The sequence below is a fragment of the Sminthopsis crassicaudata genome, chromosome X (assembly GCF_048593235.1).
Source record: "Sminthopsis crassicaudata isolate SCR6 chromosome X, ASM4859323v1, whole genome shotgun sequence".
NCBI classification, from domain to species: domain Eukaryota; kingdom Metazoa; phylum Chordata; class Mammalia; order Dasyuromorphia; family Dasyuridae; genus Sminthopsis; species Sminthopsis crassicaudata.
Genome location: NC_133623.1, coordinates 42,251,751 through 42,272,244, shown reverse-complemented (window position 1 = coordinate 42,272,244; position 20,494 = coordinate 42,251,751). Strand labels below are relative to the sequence as shown.

Genomic DNA, 20,494 nt, shown 5'->3' with positions numbered 1-20,494 from the left:
CTGACTTGTACCCCTGCACTCTTGCCACGCTGCCTGATGCCATCTCTAAGGAAAAGCTTGAGAGCAAAGAAATCCTTTTCTATCAACTGGCAGACTTCACTTTGAAACTCATTCACACTCAACTGTTAAGTCAATCAGCCTTTGCTCTTAATTGGGGAATAGAAGGCTCTTTCTTCCAAGAAAGTCTCAGGAAGTATTAGCACGCAGGTGAAGAATTTCCGAGGAGACGAGGGTCCTTCTTTAGAACTCCCATTTGGCCTGCTAGGCCCTCCCTGACCACTGACCCAATTCCATCTTTTTGGTTTCCACAGGTGATTTGGGGCTGTACGTGTCAGCAGTGATAGTGTTCACAAGGACTAGTCTACTTTTTCCCTATCCAATTCTGTCTCTAGGGAACACAAACGGGGTAGCCCTGGTAAGGCTGCCCTTGGCTTAGTGCCTATGTTTGCCTGTATCCCTTTGTCCCCAGCTTCTTTCAGGGTTCTTGTCAGTTGGCAGATCACCTCTTTTCAGACTTCTCCTTCCCCATGTGCCCCTTTCCTGCCCAGGCAGACATCCAGCCTTCTCTTTCAGCTCCTAAGCTTAATCCAACTTCCCTGGCTTCCCTCTGACCCCCCAGGTCAGCCTCTTGGGCTTCTGCACAGCACACTGATCCCAGATCCCTTCTTGGATGTTTTGAGCCACATCCATATGCTTATAGTTGCCATGTGCCCATTGTCTGCTGCACAGTACATCATTTTAAGGCTGAGAAATTGGGGAGAACCTCAGCTGGTACAGGTCAGACAGGCATCTAGGCTGGATTTGACCATAACTTTTTGATGGTCACTTATTCCCTCAGTATCATGGAATCCATGTGGACTCTGGAGTAGTCACAAAAAAAAACGAGGCTTGTGACTCATCGCCTCCAGGGGAAGGAGGGTGGGACCCAGAGACACTCAAGATCTGACCAAGACCTAAGGGAAAATCAGCACAGCCAGCCTGGCTTCAGGGGCTCCGGATCAATTCGCTGGGTGCACAGTCCCAAAATGCAGCCAGGTGGATGCAGCGAGTACGGCCCAGTGAGAGGGGAGTACAAGAGGGGCTTGGGAATGGACAGCTAGAAAGTGAAGAAGTAGCTAGGGAAAGAAGGAAAAGAGAATACAAAAAGGAAAAGCCCAGCAAGAAGTTGACTGTAGTCCCAGAAAAAAACTTTTGTGTGAGGTAGCAAGGAAAGAAGTGGGAACCTTGAAGCATGTTAATGAAGGGCAAGGGGAATAGGCAGAGTACGGATGAAACTCGCATCTCAGAAGAAGACATATCTGTGGCGTACACTGGGGAGGTGCCGGCAATGATTTCAGCTCCTGCTACAAAGGAAAGGAGACGAGGGATTTGGAAGAAAGCTTTAGGAGCTGAAAGCACATTTGCCGCCTCTGGATATATCTACTGCCTAGGAAGGGACTCTAGACACTGGGTAGACGCTAGACATCTGAAAAAGCATTCGGTAAAAATTGGTGGTGGTTAACCGGTGAACTTTGGGGACTCCCTAGGCCGGGGCTGTGTACTTTGCAAGCCTCTGACTTCTGGCTGGACCCCTCAATCTCGATTCTCAGTCCTGACCTCCAGGACATCCCTTAGCCAGGGCCAGGAGCTCCCATTTAAATCTAGCCTCGTTGCTGGATTCGTCTCCTTAAGAATTCAGTGAGTGCTTTTGATGGTGGACCCTCCTGGAAACTCTGTGCTCTAGATAGGCCAGATGGTTTTGGGGCCTTTTTATTAAATGGTGGAACCAAGGCTGAGAAGCTTCTTATTGACTTTGCTGAGTACATAGGGTTTGTGAGGCTTGGAACCAGAAAGAGTTCAGGGCTTGATTCCAGCTTCAGACGTTTATTATTTCTGTGATCTTGGGCCAGTCATGTCCACATCTAGGTCTTGATGACCTAGAACCCTTCCAGTTCCAGTTCCATGATCCTTTGCTCCTTTAGTAAGAGGCAGAGCTGAAATCTGAATCTTGGATTTGAGTTTTGTTTTTTCATCCCTAGTTCGCTCTCTTTGTTGTATCATGATTTTTGGTCCAAAACCTCTGGGGGACTCTCCATTACCTAGAAAATAAATGGCAAATTTCTTAGCCTTAGCATTCAAAGTCCCCATCATTTGGTCTTACTTCAGTTTTCCATTCTTATCTCCAAAAATTACAGTCCCTGAGCCCTTCACATCTGCTACACTGGTCTTACCAAGTCCAAGAACAAGGGCATACATACTTCCATCTTGGTGGTCTCAGAGAAAAGCTTCCCTGGGCCACTTCTCCCTGATTGGTCCCTCCTCTGCCCTCCTTATCACTAATGCTACTTGTAGCTTGGCACAGTGGAAAGAATCTGACTCTGGGTTCAAATCCTCCTCTTTTTTCATAGTACTTATGCAACTTTGGACAAACTTCATTTCCCTGCGCCTCAGTTTTCTCATCTTTTAAGTGGTGAGTGGGTAGATCCAATGGCCTTTGACATCCCTGCTCTAGATCCAGGGTTCTCTGTATGACCTTGAGCAAGTCCTTTCCCCTGATGATGTCTCATCTGTTGAATGAGAGGATGGGCCTAGCTGGCCTTGGAGGGACCATTATTCTAGCCTAGCTCTGGGCTCCCGGGTTCCTCTCTCCCAAACTAGATGGGAAGGTCAGTAAGTCTGGGCTGTACCCAGGAGGGATGTTCTCTAAATGTTTCTCAGTGTATATATCTCAGTATAATATAATAATAAATATAATAATAAAATGAACATGAGAATTGGAGGCAGCGTTCCCTTTGCTTTAAGACTAGTGAGCAAGGGTTGTTCTTTTGAAAAGATAGCAAAAAATGGAAAGAGTTGGCCTGTGATAAAAATGGAAAAAATGGGCAGCTAGGTGGCACAGTGGATAGAGCACCAGCCCTGAAGTCAGGAGGACCTGAGTTCAAATGTGGCCTCAGACACTTAACACTTTTTAGTTGTGTGACCTAGGGCAAGTCACTTAACCCCAACTGCCTTGCAAAAAAAGAAAAAAAAAAAGGAAAAGTCTTGTACTGAAGAGTCTGTCGGTACGAGAGTGAGAAGGTGTCATGTATGAAGGATGACAGGAAGGTATGGTGACAAAATCTGTGCCTGGTTGGGTTTTGTGAGGAGCTGAGGATGATGCTAAGGCCTGATTCTGGAGGGCCAGGAGGATGGTGGGAGGGGAGTTGAGATGCAAGATGATAAGTGGTGGGGGAGAGCCAGGAAGATCCCAGGATCCCAGAGGGGTGACAAGAAAGGAATGGGGTAAGGGTTCACGTAGCAGGGTGGGCTTTGGCAAGCAGAAGGTCCCGTCTCTAAAGAGAATATAGTGAGAGAGATTTGGGAGAAATATGGTTGAAGGATGTGAGATCATGAATGGAAGAACTGAGGCCCAGAAAGTACTTGCCCGAGCACACACAGGTTTGTGTAGAGCTCGATTGGATCTTAGAGGCCATCTATTATATTTTTTATTTTATTGTTTTCTTTTTTTTTTATTCCACACACACACACACACACATATAATTTTTTAAAATACAGATTTCTTTTTGAATCATTCTGGGAGAGAAAAATCAGAACAAAAGAGAAAAACTATGAGGGGAAAAAAAAACAGAAGGAAAAAAAAAGTGACCATAGCATGTGTTGATTTACATTCAATCTCCAGGCCTTCTATTCTAACTATCTCATTTTACAGAAGAAGAAACTGAGGCCTGAGAGCTGAACACCTTAAGCACTTTTCTCCTCTGTACCATACATTATCTCTGGAGAATACCCACCCCCCACCAAAAAAACCCCCCAAAAACAAACCAACACAGACATGTTCAGGGGGAAAAAAGAACCAGGGACGCTTCCTGAATATAATAACTGTTTACTTGATGCTTAGTGCTGACGAAGTACTCTACATGACAGCCCTGTTAGAGCCAGTGGCAAGGTTGAAAACCAAGGCCCAGGCTATATAACTTGGCTGTGGTCACAGATCATTATGCATCAATTTGTACTGAGATCTCGGGACTCCAATTTTAGACCAATTTCTACTATATTTTACTCATTCTTTCTTAACCTGAAGAAGTCTTTTAGGGTCAGTTGCATCATGGCCTGTGATTTGGCTTAAAGATCATATTAAAAGGAAGAAAGATTTGACTCTTAGTCATAAAAATAGCCTGTTGGTCAGTAGTAGCATTAAGTATATAAATATATACATATATATATTATATTTTGTATAAATAATATATATAGAAATATAACTAAATTTTTATAAATAAATATTTATCTACTTAGTATGGTAAGGAGCAAGCTGGGCCATAAGAAAAACCATAGAAAATCTGAGTTTCTTCAGGATCAATGAGGTAGAAATTGGTATTTGTGGAGAGAAGCATCACTGGCTTTTTGGAGGAAACGTCCATACTATAAGGCCCCTTCACTGCAAGTACCAGCATCCCTAAAATAAAGCTGCATTCTCCCCACCTTAAGATGAGGCTTTGGGATGCTCTGTTCTGTATGGTTGGTGACTTGTGGTTCTCAGCCATCATGGGGGGCATAGACTCCGCTACTTCGGTACTAGCAATACCCATGAGCTTGGGCGAGCTTGCGTGGCAGCTGCCGCCCTTTCACCTTACCAGGCTGCTCTGCCCAATCAGCCCATTGTTCCCAACTGACTCTCCCTACTCTGAGTAGGGCTTCTGAGCTGCCTGGAGGCTGGGGACTAGAGAGAAGACATTTGAGGGTTCTTCCCCTTTATTTCCCCTTTTGGTAGCTCTCCTCTGTTTTTTTTCTTTGTCTTCATTTAAATTAAAAAGCCCCTGGAAGCTGCCAGCTCTGAGTGTAAACGGACAGAATTTAAATTTCTATCATGTGCTTAATTGGCAGGGTTTGATTTAATACCCGTTGAAAGCCTGACCTTGTAACCAGTCCTTTCCTCCTTCCTACCAACAGCAGCTTTAGCATTTGTATCCAACATGTCTGACCTTTTTCTGAAACTACTTTCTTGGTGATCTTTAATTTTGTTCCCTCCCAGCATCGTCTTTGCTGACTTCTTCATCATGAATTTGATTCTTTGGGTGAAGGGGTCATCAGCTGCGATCCCTTTTGGTACCCTGGTAGCCATCCTTGCCATGTGGTTCGGCATCTCGGTCCCCTTAACGTTCATCGGAGCCTATTTTGGATTCAAGGAAAAGGTAAACTTTAGCAATATTCATTTGACCATTCAATAGCATCCCAAAACCTCCATCTTTATTGATGTACTGCGGCTGGCGTGCTCCTGCCTTCCGGCATCCGGGCCTCCACTGCGGTGCCAGGTGCTCCCTGGGGCTGTGCTGCTGACGCAGATCCCCGCCTCTCTCCACTTTAGGCGACAGTCTTCATGAGTGGCTGTGGCTGAACAAATTCATCATCATTCCACTGATGAGCCTCTCTCAGTTTAGCTAGGCTGGTTCTCTGATGAAAGACATATGGTCCATTGCCCAGCTTATAGGCAGAGCTCTCCTTGCCAGGCTTGCGCTCGGATGGCCTGATGTTTTTGAGCACAGGGTCACCTCCACACCGTGAAAAGGCATTGCAGAGCTTCCGGGAGAACGTTTGCTATATGGACCTTTTGGGGGTCTCTAGATGACCCTTTCCTCATTATAGGGACTCCTGTTGTAGCTCAGCATTCCCTTCTGTAGCTTAAAGAGTCTTAGATTTATGAAGAACCACACTCTCCAAAGTGGGGAATGGTGGAATAGCTCCAGGGGGGTTGGTGGTTTGACCTCCAAGGAGTGTATGGTTAACCAGTGGGAGGATGAGCAGAAAGATCACATCCCACCCTTTTCCACCTTCCCTCTACTCCCCCATAGTCAACTGTGGCCTTGCCTCCAACACGACTGCTTTAGCCAGTAAATGAGTACATAGGAACTTGCCAGGGCCAGCCACGTGGGGGCCGGTGTAGGGGCCCTTCTGTGAGTAGTCCTACGCTGCTCTTTGACCTGCCTTGTTGGATTTGTTTTGTTTTGTTTTGCCACTCACTGCTTGATTTGTTTGTTTGTTTTTGTTTGTTTTTTGGGGTTTTTTTGGTGGGTATGGCTTGTGATTTTCTCTTCTCCCCCACCAGATTCCCTAATTCTGGTGAGAACACCACCATACTCCCATTGACATAACTTGACAACATCAATGTCATCCTCGTGTCCTCACCTGGCCTCAGTCCACATGACCAGCCCACTGGCAAATAGTGTCGCTTTTGCCTTCACGGTCTTTTGTATCATGTCCCTTTCCTCTACTCTCATAGCTACCACCGTAATTCTGTCCCTCCCCATCTCTAGTCTGGAGGACCTTCTAAATAACTGGTCTCTCTGCCTCAAGCCTCTCCCCACTCTGATCCATTCTCCAACTGAGGGATTTTGCTCTGTCAAAGATCTGACCTTGTCACTGCCCTCTATCAACTTAAAAACTTAAGTGTCTCCCTATTGACTCTGTGATCAAAAATCATTTCATCTTAATCTTATCCTTTTTTAAAGATCTAGTAGGATATGTAAGTCATTTATCAATAACTGACTATAGCTCTGAGGGTATGTGCCCCTAAAGTTTGTACTGCTAGGGCTTAAATGAGCAATGACTTGTCAGTGCTTACAAAGCAAATGCGTGCCAGAGGGAAGACTTGACCAGGTCTTGTTGACTCCAAGCCTGGCCCTCAATCTACAGTACCACATAGTTTTTTCTGTCTATGTCCTTGGTAGCATTGGAAAGCAAATAATTTGGAAAGGTCTTTAAGAAATGTTTTTATTTCATCAAAGATAGTTGTCAATGTTTGCATTTCTCCAAATATGTTAATGTGTTACCCAAACTATGGAATTTTAGAATCTTTTTTTCTGATGTGGCAAAATTAAGGAAAATATGTCACGGGAAAGCTGACTCCTACCAGCCCAGGAACATGATAGACGTATACAGTAGGCAAATGGGCCAACAGAAGGGAGGCAGAGAGAAGAGGCCATCCCTACAGTTTATGGGCTTAAGGTTATCCACTCCCGCAGATGGGAAAGGAGAATGGGAAACTAAAAGCAAAAGTCTGGCCAGGCCAAGAAAGAACTAGAGAAGGAAATAGCCAGAGGCTGCTGGGAAAAATTCTGGAAAGCCCAGGACCTTCAAGTGGGATTGTAACCCTGCTGGAGGACAGAAAAGAACAGGCTGCGTCTTGTACCATATCAAGTGATCTTACTTCTAGAGCAAAACTCTTTGGCAGTATGGACCATCACCTATCGGGATGGGTTACTTCTGCCCAAGCTTGGGTGATCAGTCCTGTGAAATCCAAGTAAGGGTGGGCAGATTCAGTGATTATTGGCCTGATCTAGACCTTGCTTCCCAGAACAGAGGTTAAAATAGTTGAGCGCTTGATGTCTCGGGGATTTTGTGGGCTCTAGAGTTCTCTGTGCTGATTCTGTCTGGACCGTTATTTTAATGTCATCCCTTGTCGATTTTCTCTCTTTAAGCCAATTGAGCACCCGGTTCGTACGAACCAGATCCCCCGGCAGATCCCCGCGCAGTCCTTCTTTACAAAGCCCTTACCTGGTATCATCATGGGTGGCATCTTACCCTTTGGCTGTATTTTCATCCAGCTCTTTTTCATTCTGAACAGCATTTGGTGAGTATTGATTCTTCTTCATCGAAGACCTTTTTTTAAACTGTTTTTTATTATTTGCAGAGTTTGCTATTCTTGTGTTTTGGTGAATTTATCAATTCTGCTACAGTAACCACCTCATTCCCCCACCGTCTGAAAAGAAGGTATTGCCCAAAAGTTTGTTTCCCATGTAGCCAAAGGTCACCCCTCAAAACGCTAAGACTTTTTTCAGGAGTTGCTATTATTTCATATTCTTTTAAAAATATATTTTTAGTTTTCACTTTCAGCATTCAGTTTTGAATTGCACATTTTTTTCTCCCCTACCTTCCTCCTCCCCAAAACAGCAAGTAATCTGTTATAGATTATTCATGTACAATCACTTGAAACATATTTCCAAAAAGCACTTTTAAATGTAATTTTTCTTTCAATGAACAAAACTCTATCTTCTCTCTCTTCCTCCCACACACTGTCTACCCTGTCCCCACTGAAAAAGAAAGAAAAAACAAAATCTTTGTAACAAATGAAGATCCCAGCAATAAATATCCTCTTTTACAAATATCTTTTTGGATTGAACTCTTTAAAAAATGCAAACAGAGGACTAGGAATATAGTTTAACCTTTTCTTCACAAGGCAAGGCCATCAGTAGGATGTCGCTATTTATTTGGATACTCCAACTTTGGGGTGCTCTCTGGGTTTTGTTTTGTGTTTTTTGAAGGACCATCCCAATAAAATGTCAGGTGTCACTCCAGGTGTCTGGACTGGGTGGGCCTGCTTCCCTCTCCCCTTTTCTTGTAAGCTACTTTTAATCTTCCATGGCCTAAAAAAATCTCTTCCCTGAGGATGTTAGAATTACATGTAAATTCAGAGTCAGTAGCTCTGAATAAAGGCGTGAGGGTCTCTCCCATGGAGTAGAGTGAAAGGGCATTAGTTCCCTGGCTTTGAGTTATGGCCCAAGCTCCAGGGCCTTTTTGTTTATTTCCTGGTTCTTGGCTGACTTTAGGCCAAGGTTGCCAGGAACTGGCTAAGTGGGAGGTTTCTACTGTAGCTGGATTTGTGAAGGTTGGGGAAAAGGTGCCCCCCTGTGGAGTACTGGGGTGTGTGTGTGTGTGTGTGTGTGTGTGTGTGTGTGTGTGTGTGTGTGTGTGTGTTTGTGCGTGAAGGTGCTCTGTGAATATGGCTGCCTCATGCCTTTGGCCTAAGTCATTTTATCAAGCTAATCCCATGTGCTCTGAAAAACTGGGCCTAATCATGCTCATTAAGAGCTCACCTTAGCCTGAGCAGCTTGTAGGAGGTACAGGAGATGCAGAAGGTAGATTGTTTACAGCGACAGAACCTTTAACGTGGCTGCAAAACAGATGATAGGAATGGTATTTTCCAGATGTTTTTGATGGAACAATCTTTTTTTAAGCCAAAATTGAGAAATTCCTTAGAATTTAGTTTTTCTTGCCAATAAAAAATATGTGCTTTGGTTATACTTGCCATGTAAAGAAATTCCACTATTCCCCAGAATGAGACTATAAACTTTAAATGTGATTTTTTAAAAAATGAGGTGTACATTTAATGGTTTTTCCCTCATCCCCAGAAGACTTTTTAAAATTTATATTTCATATCCGGATTTAGTCAGTTCTGCACTAATGAAAGGGAATAGCAGTAAATATTAGATGCAAATGGGGTGGGAGTGGGTGAGAATTGGGCCCTGAGTGTTCAGATTGCTCATTGGCTTCTAGAACTCTTATTTGTGAGGAGACCTGAATCAGCAATCACAGTCTCTTTCCCTCTCCGTCCAAATGGCTGGACAATAGTGGCTCCCCGGCAGAAGTTTCAGCCTTCAGAAGAACTATTTTAGGTCCCAGGGGATCCTGGTTCGTTCAGAATGGCTGATACAGATCTGGCCCGAGAGGCCCAAAGGGCTGTATAACTGCGTACCCTTTAATCTAGCAATGCTGCTACTGGGTCTGTATTCCAAAGACCTCACAAAAGAGGGGGAAAGGAAGGACCCATATGTGCAAAAATATTTGCAGGAGCTTTTTTTTGGTGGTGGCGAGGAATTGAAAACTGAGTAGATGCCCATCAGTTGGGGAATGGCTGAATAAATTGTGTACATTTTATGAGTGTAATGGAATATTGTTATTCTATAAGAAATGATGAACAGATTTCAGAAAAATCTCTAAAGACTTACGTGCACTGATGCAGAGCAAAGGGAGCAGACCCACAATAACATTGTATACAGTGACATGGAAAAAGCCACCTGTATCTAGAGAAAGAGCTATGGAGACTGAACATCTCTTTTTATTTTCACCTTTGTTTGTCTGCTTTTTGTTTTTCACGGTTTTTTCCCTTTTGGTCTGATTTTTCTTACATAATATGAGAAATAAGGAAATATCTTTAAAAGGATTGTACATGTTAAACCTAAATCAGATTGCTTGCTCTCTTGGGGAGGGAGGGAAGGGAGAGAGAAAGAGTTGGGAACTCAAAATCTTACAAAAATGAATGTTGAAAACTATCTTTATGTGTAATTGGAAAAAATCAAATACTACTGAGGGGAAAAAAAGAAACTGGCCTAGGATTGAAAATCAGGCATAAATCATCCATGTACAGGGTTGTGTATGTGTGTGTGTGTCTAATTCTTTCAGTCTCTAATTTGCATCTAAAAATATAAATTATGTATTCCAATTTGTTTTGTACCAAATGTATATTTGTAAATACTTGTAATTAGAGTCTATGTCTATTTTGGTTTTCACATTTTTCACTTAAGATTTTAATTATTTCTCATCTATCACTAGAGCTCCAATACTTGGCATTTTGAATAGCTGTAGACTAGTATTCCATCATGTTAATGTACCCAAGTTTGCCTGACCATTTTATTCGGCACATTTGCCTCATTTCTAGTTTCTTCCCATGAACAGAGGCTTGGAGGGTCATTAGAGCTGAGCCCAGAGCTCAGTCATCGAATCTGACCCATTCATTTTACAGATGAGCAAAACCAAGGCCCAGCAGAGACTGTGGCTGGTAGGAGCTCATCGAGGAGGCAGTGGCTCGGGGCCAAATGTCTTGTGCAGCTTTCCTTTGGTGTTATTTCCCCCGAGAGATGAATGGCGGGATTGGGGCCCGAGCTCCTCCTGATCATACCACTCTCCTTCTCAGACTTCCTTTCACGGCTCCCTGTTCCCTCTCCAAGCTCCCCGGCCCGGCTCCTTTGTGCCCTTCTGCCCTTATCTCAGCCTCAATATCTCTGGTTGTGGCCAAATGAGACTAGGCTCTGCTTGAGCCTTCTGGGGTTTCAGTCTCCACTGTCCCCTAGGGCTTTAATGTTAATTGTTCCTCAGCTTCTCCTCTTATTTAGCATGAATCACCTCTAGGAAGCCCTCCCCATTCCCTCCCCCCCCCCCATTCTGGTTGTTGGTATTTTATGATGCTCTAGTCTTTATCCTTTCTTACTCATCTGGATGCATATTCTATCTCCTCTCCCAATACAGTCGGAGCCCCTCGAAGGCAAGTATTGTCTCATTTTGGGATCCCCCTGTGCCTAGCACAGTGTCTTGCACTTAGAATAGGTGTTTGGTGTTAGTTGAATGCTCGTGTATATATATGTGTATGTGTATAACATAGATGTGTGTGTGTGTGTGTGTGTGTGTGTGTGTATTTATATATATGTATAGTGTCATTATATAGACATAAAGAAAGAGCTGGATTGCTCTCTAGAAAGACTGAGCCATTTTCAGCAGCTCCCTTAATTGGCCAGCATCTCTGTTTTCCTCACAGCTCCAGCAGTATTGGATTTTGTCATTTTTTTAAATTGAGAATTCAGGAGATGGAAGAAGGGTACCATGGTGGTGTTTTAATTTCCATTTCCAAACTTGCTAGCAACCTGCATATCTTGAAAATGGAAGTCAGAAAACGCACAGTTGTGTCTGAATCACTCCTAGCACACTGGCAAGACCCCCGCTGCCATCTACTCGCCTGCGACATGTCTGCCTTCCCGTGGTCCCCGGCTGTCACCCACTGACTTTCTATTGCATCTTTCCCCTGTCGGGGTTTAGCATCTGCAATTTTCCATTTTGAAAAGTTCCTGGGTCTCTTTCAATAATTCCAGGCCGAATGCTGCTGACCGGTGGGCTTTAGGTGAGGGTGTGTCGGGGACAGGAAGTATGGGAGAGAGACAAGCAGCAAGTCAATGGGACAAGCACTTACTGAGTATTGTCTATGTGTGCCAGGTCATGTGCTAGGCCCTGAAATCTTGGGGCTGTAAAGATGGAAATTATAGGCCCCGCCCTCAAAGTTCTAAACTTTCTAGGGGAGGGGGCTAAAATGGGGACAGAGATCAAATGTCCTATTTTAAGAGTTGCAAAACATTTGGGATACATGACCTTTTGGGTTCTCAGGTAGGTGCTACCATTAGCCCCATTTTACAGATATGGAAAGTGGGGACAATAGAAATGAAGTGACTTGCCTAGGGTCTCACACAGCTGAATTGGAACCCAGGCCTTTTTGATTCCAAGTCCAAGCAATCTAAGTAAAACTAAGAGTTGTGGGGAAGAGGGAAATAAAGCACACACCACGGGGGAAAAACAGAAATAGCCCTGTGGAGGAGCTGCTGCTTAAGCTGAGCCTTGAAGGGAACTCAGGGTTCAGCTTTCAAGAGATGGAAGTGAAGAAGGAGAGCTTGGGCACCAAGGTGGGGCATTGGGATGTTGTATACAGTTTGGCTGCTGTAGAAAGTCCACAAGTGAGGAAGAATGGGAAATTAGTCTAGAAAGGGAGCCAGGCTCTAATAGACTCTCAGTGCCATTCTTCTTTTGGTATTTGTATTTGATCCTAGAGGCATTAGGGAGTCAGTGAGGCTTCTTGAGCAGGAGAGTGCCATAGCTAGAGATGCTTAGGACTCTACTTATCTGGAGGCAAGGTGGCCAACGAGAAGGTCATTGTGGTAGTTCTAAGAAAAGCAGCCAGCAAAACCAGATGCAGAGTATATCTGAGAACAGGAGAGCCAGTTAGCAGCAACAGAAATGGGAAACTGATCTGACCAGGATTATTCATTTCTCTTTTGCTGATGACACTGGTGTGTGTGTGTGTGTGTGTGTGTGTGTGTGTGTGTGTGCGTGCGTGCGTGTGTGTGTGTGTGTGTGTGTGTGTGTGTATGTGTGTTTCTCAAGGTTAGAGATGGATTTTCAAGTTCATATTGTTTTTGTTTTTCAGGTCTCATCAGATGTACTACATGTTCGGCTTCCTTTTCCTAGTTTTTATCATTCTTCTCATCACTTGCTCAGAAGCTACGGTTTTGCTTTGCTATTTCCATTTATGTGCAGAGGTAAAGACCTGATCTCCTTTGGTTTAGATATGCATGCAGGAAACGTTCAGCAGATGACAGTTTAGTGCTGAAAGTTTTTGTTCCAAAAGGGATTGGTGCACTCCAGATTGGGGGGGGGGGCTGCTCCAGAAGGGATGAGCTGGCTGGCAAAGGGGGAGGAGGGGCACCGCAGAGCGGGCAACCGGGGTCCATAGGCGCCAGCTTGATATATTTTCTTAATGATATCTTTTGACTCTAATGCAGTTATGCAGTCAAAGCTAGGCGTGCCGAATAGAAACAGAATGTTGTTCTCTCTGGCTCTTGCTGCTGCCTCCTATTAATCCTCTAACATGGAAAGATAAGGGCTTGTCTGATATTTCAGGTATAAAGAATTGCACCTCATCACCAGAGGCTGAGCTGTGAGGCCATGGGGGCAGGGAGGCCGCAGCTGCCTAACAGGGCCTGTAACATGTGGAGGGCTGGCAACCTGCATCCAGAGAGGGGATAGTCATATTGATGGATTGGTGTTCATTCTTGAAGCCCACGGAGTCCCCTTTGCTCCGGCCTTCCAATTAGTTACTGAAGGCTCTTTGTGGCTCAGAATACTCTCCAAAGCTTTGCCTATGAGACCCTGGGCCCTACATCTTTGAGTTTGTTTCTTTTACATTTACTGGTTGGCGTAGGCCAGAGTCAACAACAAATTAATGATGATAATATTAGCAATGTAAATGCGGTATGAAGAGTATGTTTTCCAGATGAATTTTGGATCTTCTCTCGTCCAAATGCATGCATGTTCACTTGGAAGGGTGGACCTTTGTGGAGGTCACCTCTGTGAAGAGATGTCTAGACAGTGAATGTATGTATATGTACAGAGGGACCGCTCCTGCCCCTGATGGGACATAATGACCGTGGCGTTGCTGTGCCCTGTTCCGAGCTGATGCCCATCATCCCTTTCTCCCCAGTCAGTAGCCCTTTCTGTTCTGCCGCCTGTCCCCTTGTGAGTGCTGTCCTCCCAGCCCAGAAGAGGCAGCTCCTAGTCCTTTCAGGCCTTTCAGCTTGCTGCCTCTGCCTGATACCTTTGTCAGCTGCTAGGCCCTGCGGCTCCTCCCCGGCTGAGGCTAGGATTCCTCCCATCTCTTCTTCTCAGAAATCCCATGATATAATTGGGGACAAAAAGCAAACGCAAAGCAGAAATTGCCTTGGCTACCTTGGTCCAGGTTGGAGGAGCTACTTTCTCATTGCCTTGCTTCTGTGCTATTTGAAAGTTGACTGGGGCCTGATGGGTTCTAGCTAATTTTTTTTTTCATATTAAATATTATTTTGTGGCACTAACTTAGGATCTCAGAATTTTAGACATGAGAAGAGACGGGAAGAGTTGGGATGCAATCATTTCACCTGAGAGTTTCTAAAGCATTTTCCTGTCATGACCCATCCTTTAAGCACTGACCAAGCCCAGGTCCTTACTATATTTAGCACCATCATATCTCTGCAGAACTCAAAGTACCTGAGGCCATTATGAAACGGTAGGCTTCCATACATCAGCAAGGACACGCGAGAGGGTTCCTGCTGCAAATTGTGAAGCCTTTCCCGCAGCAAGTAGATTGGGCAGTTAGGGCAGTGGTCCTCTCACTGATCCCTCTCCATCCTCTGTTCTCCTGTGTTTCAGGACTACCATTGGTGGTGGAGGGCATTCCTCACCAGCAGTTTCACATCCATTTATCTCCTCATCTATGCAATCCACTACTTCTTCTCAAAACTCCAAATCACAGGAGCTGCCAGTACCATTTTGTACTTTGGGTACACGATGATCATGGTCTTAATTTTTTTCCTTTTCACAGGTAAGTGGAGATGTAAAAAACAAACAAACAAACAAACAAAAAAAATATATATATATATGTAAAAATGTAAAAAACCTCAGAATAGTCCCCAAGAGAAATTACTCTGTGGAAGGGCCATAGTGCCTCCTTTCTGTAGTTCTGTGACAGTGGGGAAAGCCAGAAAAAGTTGTGCTTGGAAACTTGCTGTGCTTTGCATGCGAGGGCCACCCTGTCTTCTTGTAACTGTGAGGAAACATTCTAGGGCACAAAGACTTGTCCGTGTTCTGTTTGTTCTCGTACCCCATGGCAAAATTCACCTTTAGATAGAGGCCAGGTATGAAAATGAAGTGAAACACCTTTAAATAGAGTAGAGATTCTTTTCATTCGCCCATATTGAGAACATAAATAGTTATCTTGACATGTTGGGGGCAATTTGGGTTTGGACTCGATTCCCCTCTTTCCTTTCTCTCCACTTCCAAATAACCCTGTACAAACCTTCACTTTATATAACCAAAATCTTAGTGATCGATATTCAAACCTATTTACAATAAAGAACGCCCACAAACATAAATGTCAGTGTAATTTTATCAGCAGCTCCCTTGAAATGCCTTCCAAACTTATTGTGTATTCAGAAAAATGGAAAAACATCTCCATTGTTTTTATTATATAGTTATAGCCAACTGTTCTGCTCGGGCGTTTTGTTTTGCATGCTCTCAGAGAGGTTTTCCATATTTCTTTTAAGTTCTCCTATTTGTCATTCTTAATGCCGATTCTAGTACTCAATTGCATTCTGCCAAACAGTGGTTTGTTCAGCCATTCACCAACTGTTGGGCTTTTAAGGTTTTGTCTCGCTTTTCACTATTACAGAGAATGTAGCCATAACCGTATTTTCCCAGAGATAATTCTTGAAATTTATTTCCTTGTGGAAAATGATTTCTAACGGTAGAATGACTGGATCAAAGGGTCTGCCGAGGTTTATGACTTGTTTTGGACGGCAGAATCGCTCTTCAGCAAATCTGGGTACCTGTTCCCTGCTGCCTTGCCAATGCCACTGTCATTTTTATATTTGCTAGTTTGACGAGGATCAGGGGATACCTCCGAGTGTTGCGAGTTTATGTTTCTTGGATTATTAGTGAGGTTGAACATTTTGCCAAAGGTTATTTTTGGGTTGGTTTTTTTTTTTTTATTTTTAATATATATACAATCTGTTTTTCCTCTTTTGTAAATTGCTTGTTTATATTAACTGACCATTTTTTTCTATTTGAAAGTAGATATTTTTTGCTTTGATAGATTTGTATCCATTCTCCATAAATTCTGAATGTTACACCTTGATCTTATCCTCACTGTGAACATTTTTTCCTATTTTTTTTTTACTCAAACTATTTTTCACAGTACAACCTCATCATATTTTATATGCTCATTTGTTCCCTGTGATTCCCTTTGCAAATACAGATCACAATCCTTCCACATTTTCTCCTGCCGTGATTTTCTTATTGCAAACCCTCCATTTCAGAGTTTGGGAGGCTACCGGTGGCTGATTTTCTTCCCTTTGGGTTATCTGCAGTGCTAGGGGCCGGTTCTTTTGTATCCTTTGTTCTTGCTACGTGACCAGCCCCTGCCTGCCTCTTCCTTTCTTTTTCAAAGCCATCCCTGATATATTGATGTCACTCAATACAATTCTCGGACGCGAGTCGCCGACGGTAACGTGCTGCAGCCGAACTCACACCAGCCACACGTAGTGATAACGGGTACCCTCTCCCCGGTCCCTCCAAGTCTAGCTCATACAAAACCTGACTGCGGCCAAAAATTGTACTGTCAATAAAGGGGAATGATAACAAAGGAGACACAGTGAAACATTCATTCATTCGTTCATTATGTGAATGGAAAGGAATGTGGATTTTTTTTTTTTAAGTCATAGCATATTTATTTATTAAGTTGCAAAATTATTTGTCAGTGAATCCATACAGTAGGGATTTTTTTTTTCCTTTAGAAGAGCTTTCATTTTAGGGACCTTATATTTGAACCACCGTGGTAATCATACCCTTCTAACTAGTCACAGTATTTTCTTTCTTATATTTAATTGATAAAGGTTTATTTCCTGCCTGTATTTAGGATAAGTAGACTGGTGTAATTTCTGCTTATTTTTTCAAGAAAATATTTTTTTAAAGCCCTCATTGAACTTGCTGTGATTTCTTGTGATATGAAGTAAAGGTCCCCCCCCTTTTTTTTTTTCGTACCATCTTAACATCCAGATCTCCCAATAACATTTTATTAAATTATGATTCCTTTCCCCGGTGTTTGCTATCAAAAAGTTAATCAAACACTCACCTTTCCTATCTATTTGATTCTATTTCTGGACTCTCCCCCATGCATTTCAAGTTGAGGCCGCGTGTGTACTGAAACAGCATTTCCCCAGGCTTGTCATTCTCAGGGGCATTGGAGATTATCAGGGATCTGTCAGAAAAGGGCATTGGGCACCGAGAATGGGGAGGGTGGGTACCACTGGAAAGAGGATTAACAAGTCCTAGCCTCCACGTAGCCTTGAAATACATTGGGAGAGCCGAAGGAAGGTTCCTTCAGCTTCACCTGGTTTATCCCTCTCACTTCACGAAGCAAGAATTTAGGGCTAGAGAAGCTCAGAGAGGGAATGCAGCTTACCCAGAGTCAAAGAGCATGTTCACAGCCGAGTTAGTACTGGACCCGAGTCCAGAAAGATATTTCTCCTTGGAGTTGGACAGACCTCAATTTCGGATTTTGCCTCTTTAATGAGGCACTGTCACACTTGGATTCATTTTATGAAAATTCCCTAATTTTTCCACTTTCTCTCTTCATTTTAAAAATCTTGTTTTAAAATAAATTTTATTGACATTTTTAAAAATTGCACTAAACATTCTTTCTTTCCAGTATTTTTGTTTTCCCCTCCTAAATATTAAAAATGAAAAAAAGAAAAGAACCCCCCCAGCAAATTCAATGACTGAAATTAAAATAGACTGAAAAAATATGCAGTATGGCAGCCCATGACTCCCACCTCTACAAAGGAGGGAGAGGGTGGGAGCGGCTTCTCATGGCTATTCTTTGACTCACTATAATTTTCAAAGAAAAATAGTGACCATGGGGAGCAAAGCAGTTGAAAATCTTTAGCTAAAACCCAGCTATTATACAAACCCCCCTCCTAGCATTGTCATTGATTTTTCATTCCTCAGTCATTTTAAAATGAAAAGTCAGCTTGATTCAGTTTTAAATTATTAGAAAGTTAAAATGGAATTGTACTCAAAAGCCTACTTCAAACTGGGCAAATGAGAGCAATTCCAGGGGGGAAAAACCCTATAGATTAGTTAGAAATGCATTAATTATATTTCAAACAAAAAACAAAACAAAACAAAACAAAAAAGCATGGCTGTGTACCACCTTCACTTTACAAGATGAAAACGGATATATTTAAAAATAGAAGCATAAACTTTTGTAAGTGATCTTCATGATTTTAAGTGGTTTGACCTTTTATAATGATTGTTGTAGTTGTATTTGGAGATAAAAAATAAAATCTGGTCGACCTTTATTTTTCAAGTTAAGAATTGGTCTTTTTTCATATATATATATAAGGTATTGAAATTATAATTGGGTAACAACACATTCGGCATTGAAATTCTAACAATGGATCCGGCTCTTATAGTAAGTCAAACATGTGCCTTTGTTTCACTGTGATAACCTGTATAATTTGATGAGAATTCTGCTCTGAATGGGCTCCCCATGAAACATTTGTGGTTAACACCTAGACTTGACTCACATGGCTGTGATTTGTGGTGGTCATAAGATTTTATTTGCGACTCATTGAAGCTTTGCGTTTTAAGAAAAGACATCAAAATAATTTGTCCCCTCGTGCTGTTTCACAGCTGTAAGAAATCAGAGGACACTTGCAGAAGCTGCTGTCAAGGATTTACTCCAATTTGAGGCGCCTTAGGTTCTGCGGGCCTGTACATAATGATTGTAAATCGGCGACTTTGGCCTAATGGCCAGCTCGCTCTCTCTGGTTGAGTAGTAAATTCAGGGTTTGTTATGTGCCCACATGACTCATTAGGTATGCACAGTGACAATCCCTCCATAATACCTTTCTGTCAGTCATTTTCAGAATGGCATTTGTTGCTTCTGCTGAACTTGGGTTTAGAGTTGGAGGCGTGGTGGAGGGCTGGGGAAATGAAGCTAATCTACCCCTGAACCTTGTGCCTGTCCTGGTAGAGAAGGCATGACATGTCAGGAAGAGCAGTGGGGATGGAACCAGAAGGCCTTAGTCCAAATTCTAGCTTTGCCAGAATCGTGATGTTGAGCAAGTTCTTTTTTTTTGCTGAGGCAATTGGGGTTAAGTGACTTGCCCAGGGTCACACAGCTAAGAATTATTGAGTGTCCGAGGCTGGATTTGAACTCACATCCTCCTGACTTCAGGACTGGGAGCAAGTTCTTTTAATAAAATCCCTGGGCCTCAGGTTTCCTCCTCTCTAAAATGGGGTGATCCATCCCCTAACTTTCAGAGCCATCTATTACTGAGCCTCAAATGCCATCATGTATAGGCTTAAATTTGTGAACCGATGGGAATGTAAGTGTATGTTTGGTGTCACCCCCTATCTTGAGATCTCTTAAAAAAAACCCTGCAATATTGAAGGGAAGTTGATATTTGAAATGAAAATGGGCTCTGTTTCCAGACCTGCTTTGCTCCCACCTATCCATGGTGTCTCTCCCCTCTCTGGCTTCTTATCTGCCCTTCTTGGGCCCTGCCCACTCAAGCTCCATTTCTTCCATTGGAAGCCTTCTAAGTTTCTGCAGGGAAGGAGCCTATACTTTCCACTTAGACCAAGCTCTGCTCACTTCCTCTCGAGCTGCCGGGGCACCCGACTGGGGCAATTTGTAGGTGCATCTCCTTTCTATCCATACCAGATGGGATAGTTGTTCTTGAAGGCAGAGCGTGACTTAGGTTTTTCTCTTCCCATAATACCCAGCAGAGGATGAGCACCGACTGCTTATTGAAAGACTGGAGTGGGAAGTTATTAAGGGTCCAGACCCCTTGATCTGAGCCACCTTTCTCACTCTCAGGAGGGTTATAAATGGGAGCTGCTGAAATGAGTATTTTGACTTCTTCAATAAGATAGAGATCTTTTTTTGATGAAAGGCAGCTGAACTTTAGTGAAGTGAAACCTGCTTCTGCAATGTGCTGGCTGGGAGACCCTGAGAGTCACTTCCTTCTCGCCCTTGAGGGCTAGGCTACTTCTGGATCCTGTGTTAAGGAGGTCTGTCTCCATGGACAGGGGCTGGGGGACAGGGAGCAGGAGGACTTCAGGGAAGCGCTGTGGTTGATCTCTTGTAGTTGACAGCCCAGGATTTTGCTATCTTATAGATTAATAATAATAATAATAACAGCTATCATGTATATAGCACCAAAGGTTTGAAAAGCCCTTAAGTCATAGCAATAACAGGCAACATTTATATGGTGTGTACCATGTACCAGCACTGTGCTAAGCACTTTATAATTATTAGCCCTTGTGACCCTCACAATCACCCTGAGAGACAGATGCTATTATCAAGCCCATTTTATAGATGAGGAAACAGGTAAAGTGGCTTGCCCGAGGTCACACAGTAAATAAGTATCTGCAACTGGATTTCAACTCAAGTCTCCCTGATTCTCAACCCAGAGCTCTAGCCATCGTACCACTCGTGGGATTTCTGGAAACTGTCAGAGGGCATAGGTCAGGAGCTTTGGGGCATCAGCGGCCCTCTGAGAAATTGCCATGCTTTTATGTTTTCAAGAAAACAATCGTGATTTGT

At 43.2% G+C, this 20,494-nt stretch overlaps 1 protein-coding gene across 1 annotated transcript in view; it reads left to right on the top strand.

Annotated features, from left to right (window-relative positions):
- Positions 1 to 20,494, top strand: part of LOC141548892 (transmembrane 9 superfamily member 2-like) — an 88,270-nt gene that overhangs the window by 67,074 nt on the left and 702 nt on the right. The window contains exons 13-16 of the mRNA XM_074278166.1: positions 5,009 to 5,168; positions 7,452 to 7,603; positions 12,776 to 12,887; positions 14,533 to 14,704. Of these exons, the coding sequence (XP_074134267.1) occupies positions 5,009 to 5,168; positions 7,452 to 7,603; positions 12,776 to 12,887; positions 14,533 to 14,704 (596 nt within the window). The remainder of the gene's footprint in view (positions 1 to 5,008; positions 5,169 to 7,451; positions 7,604 to 12,775; positions 12,888 to 14,532; positions 14,705 to 20,494) is intronic.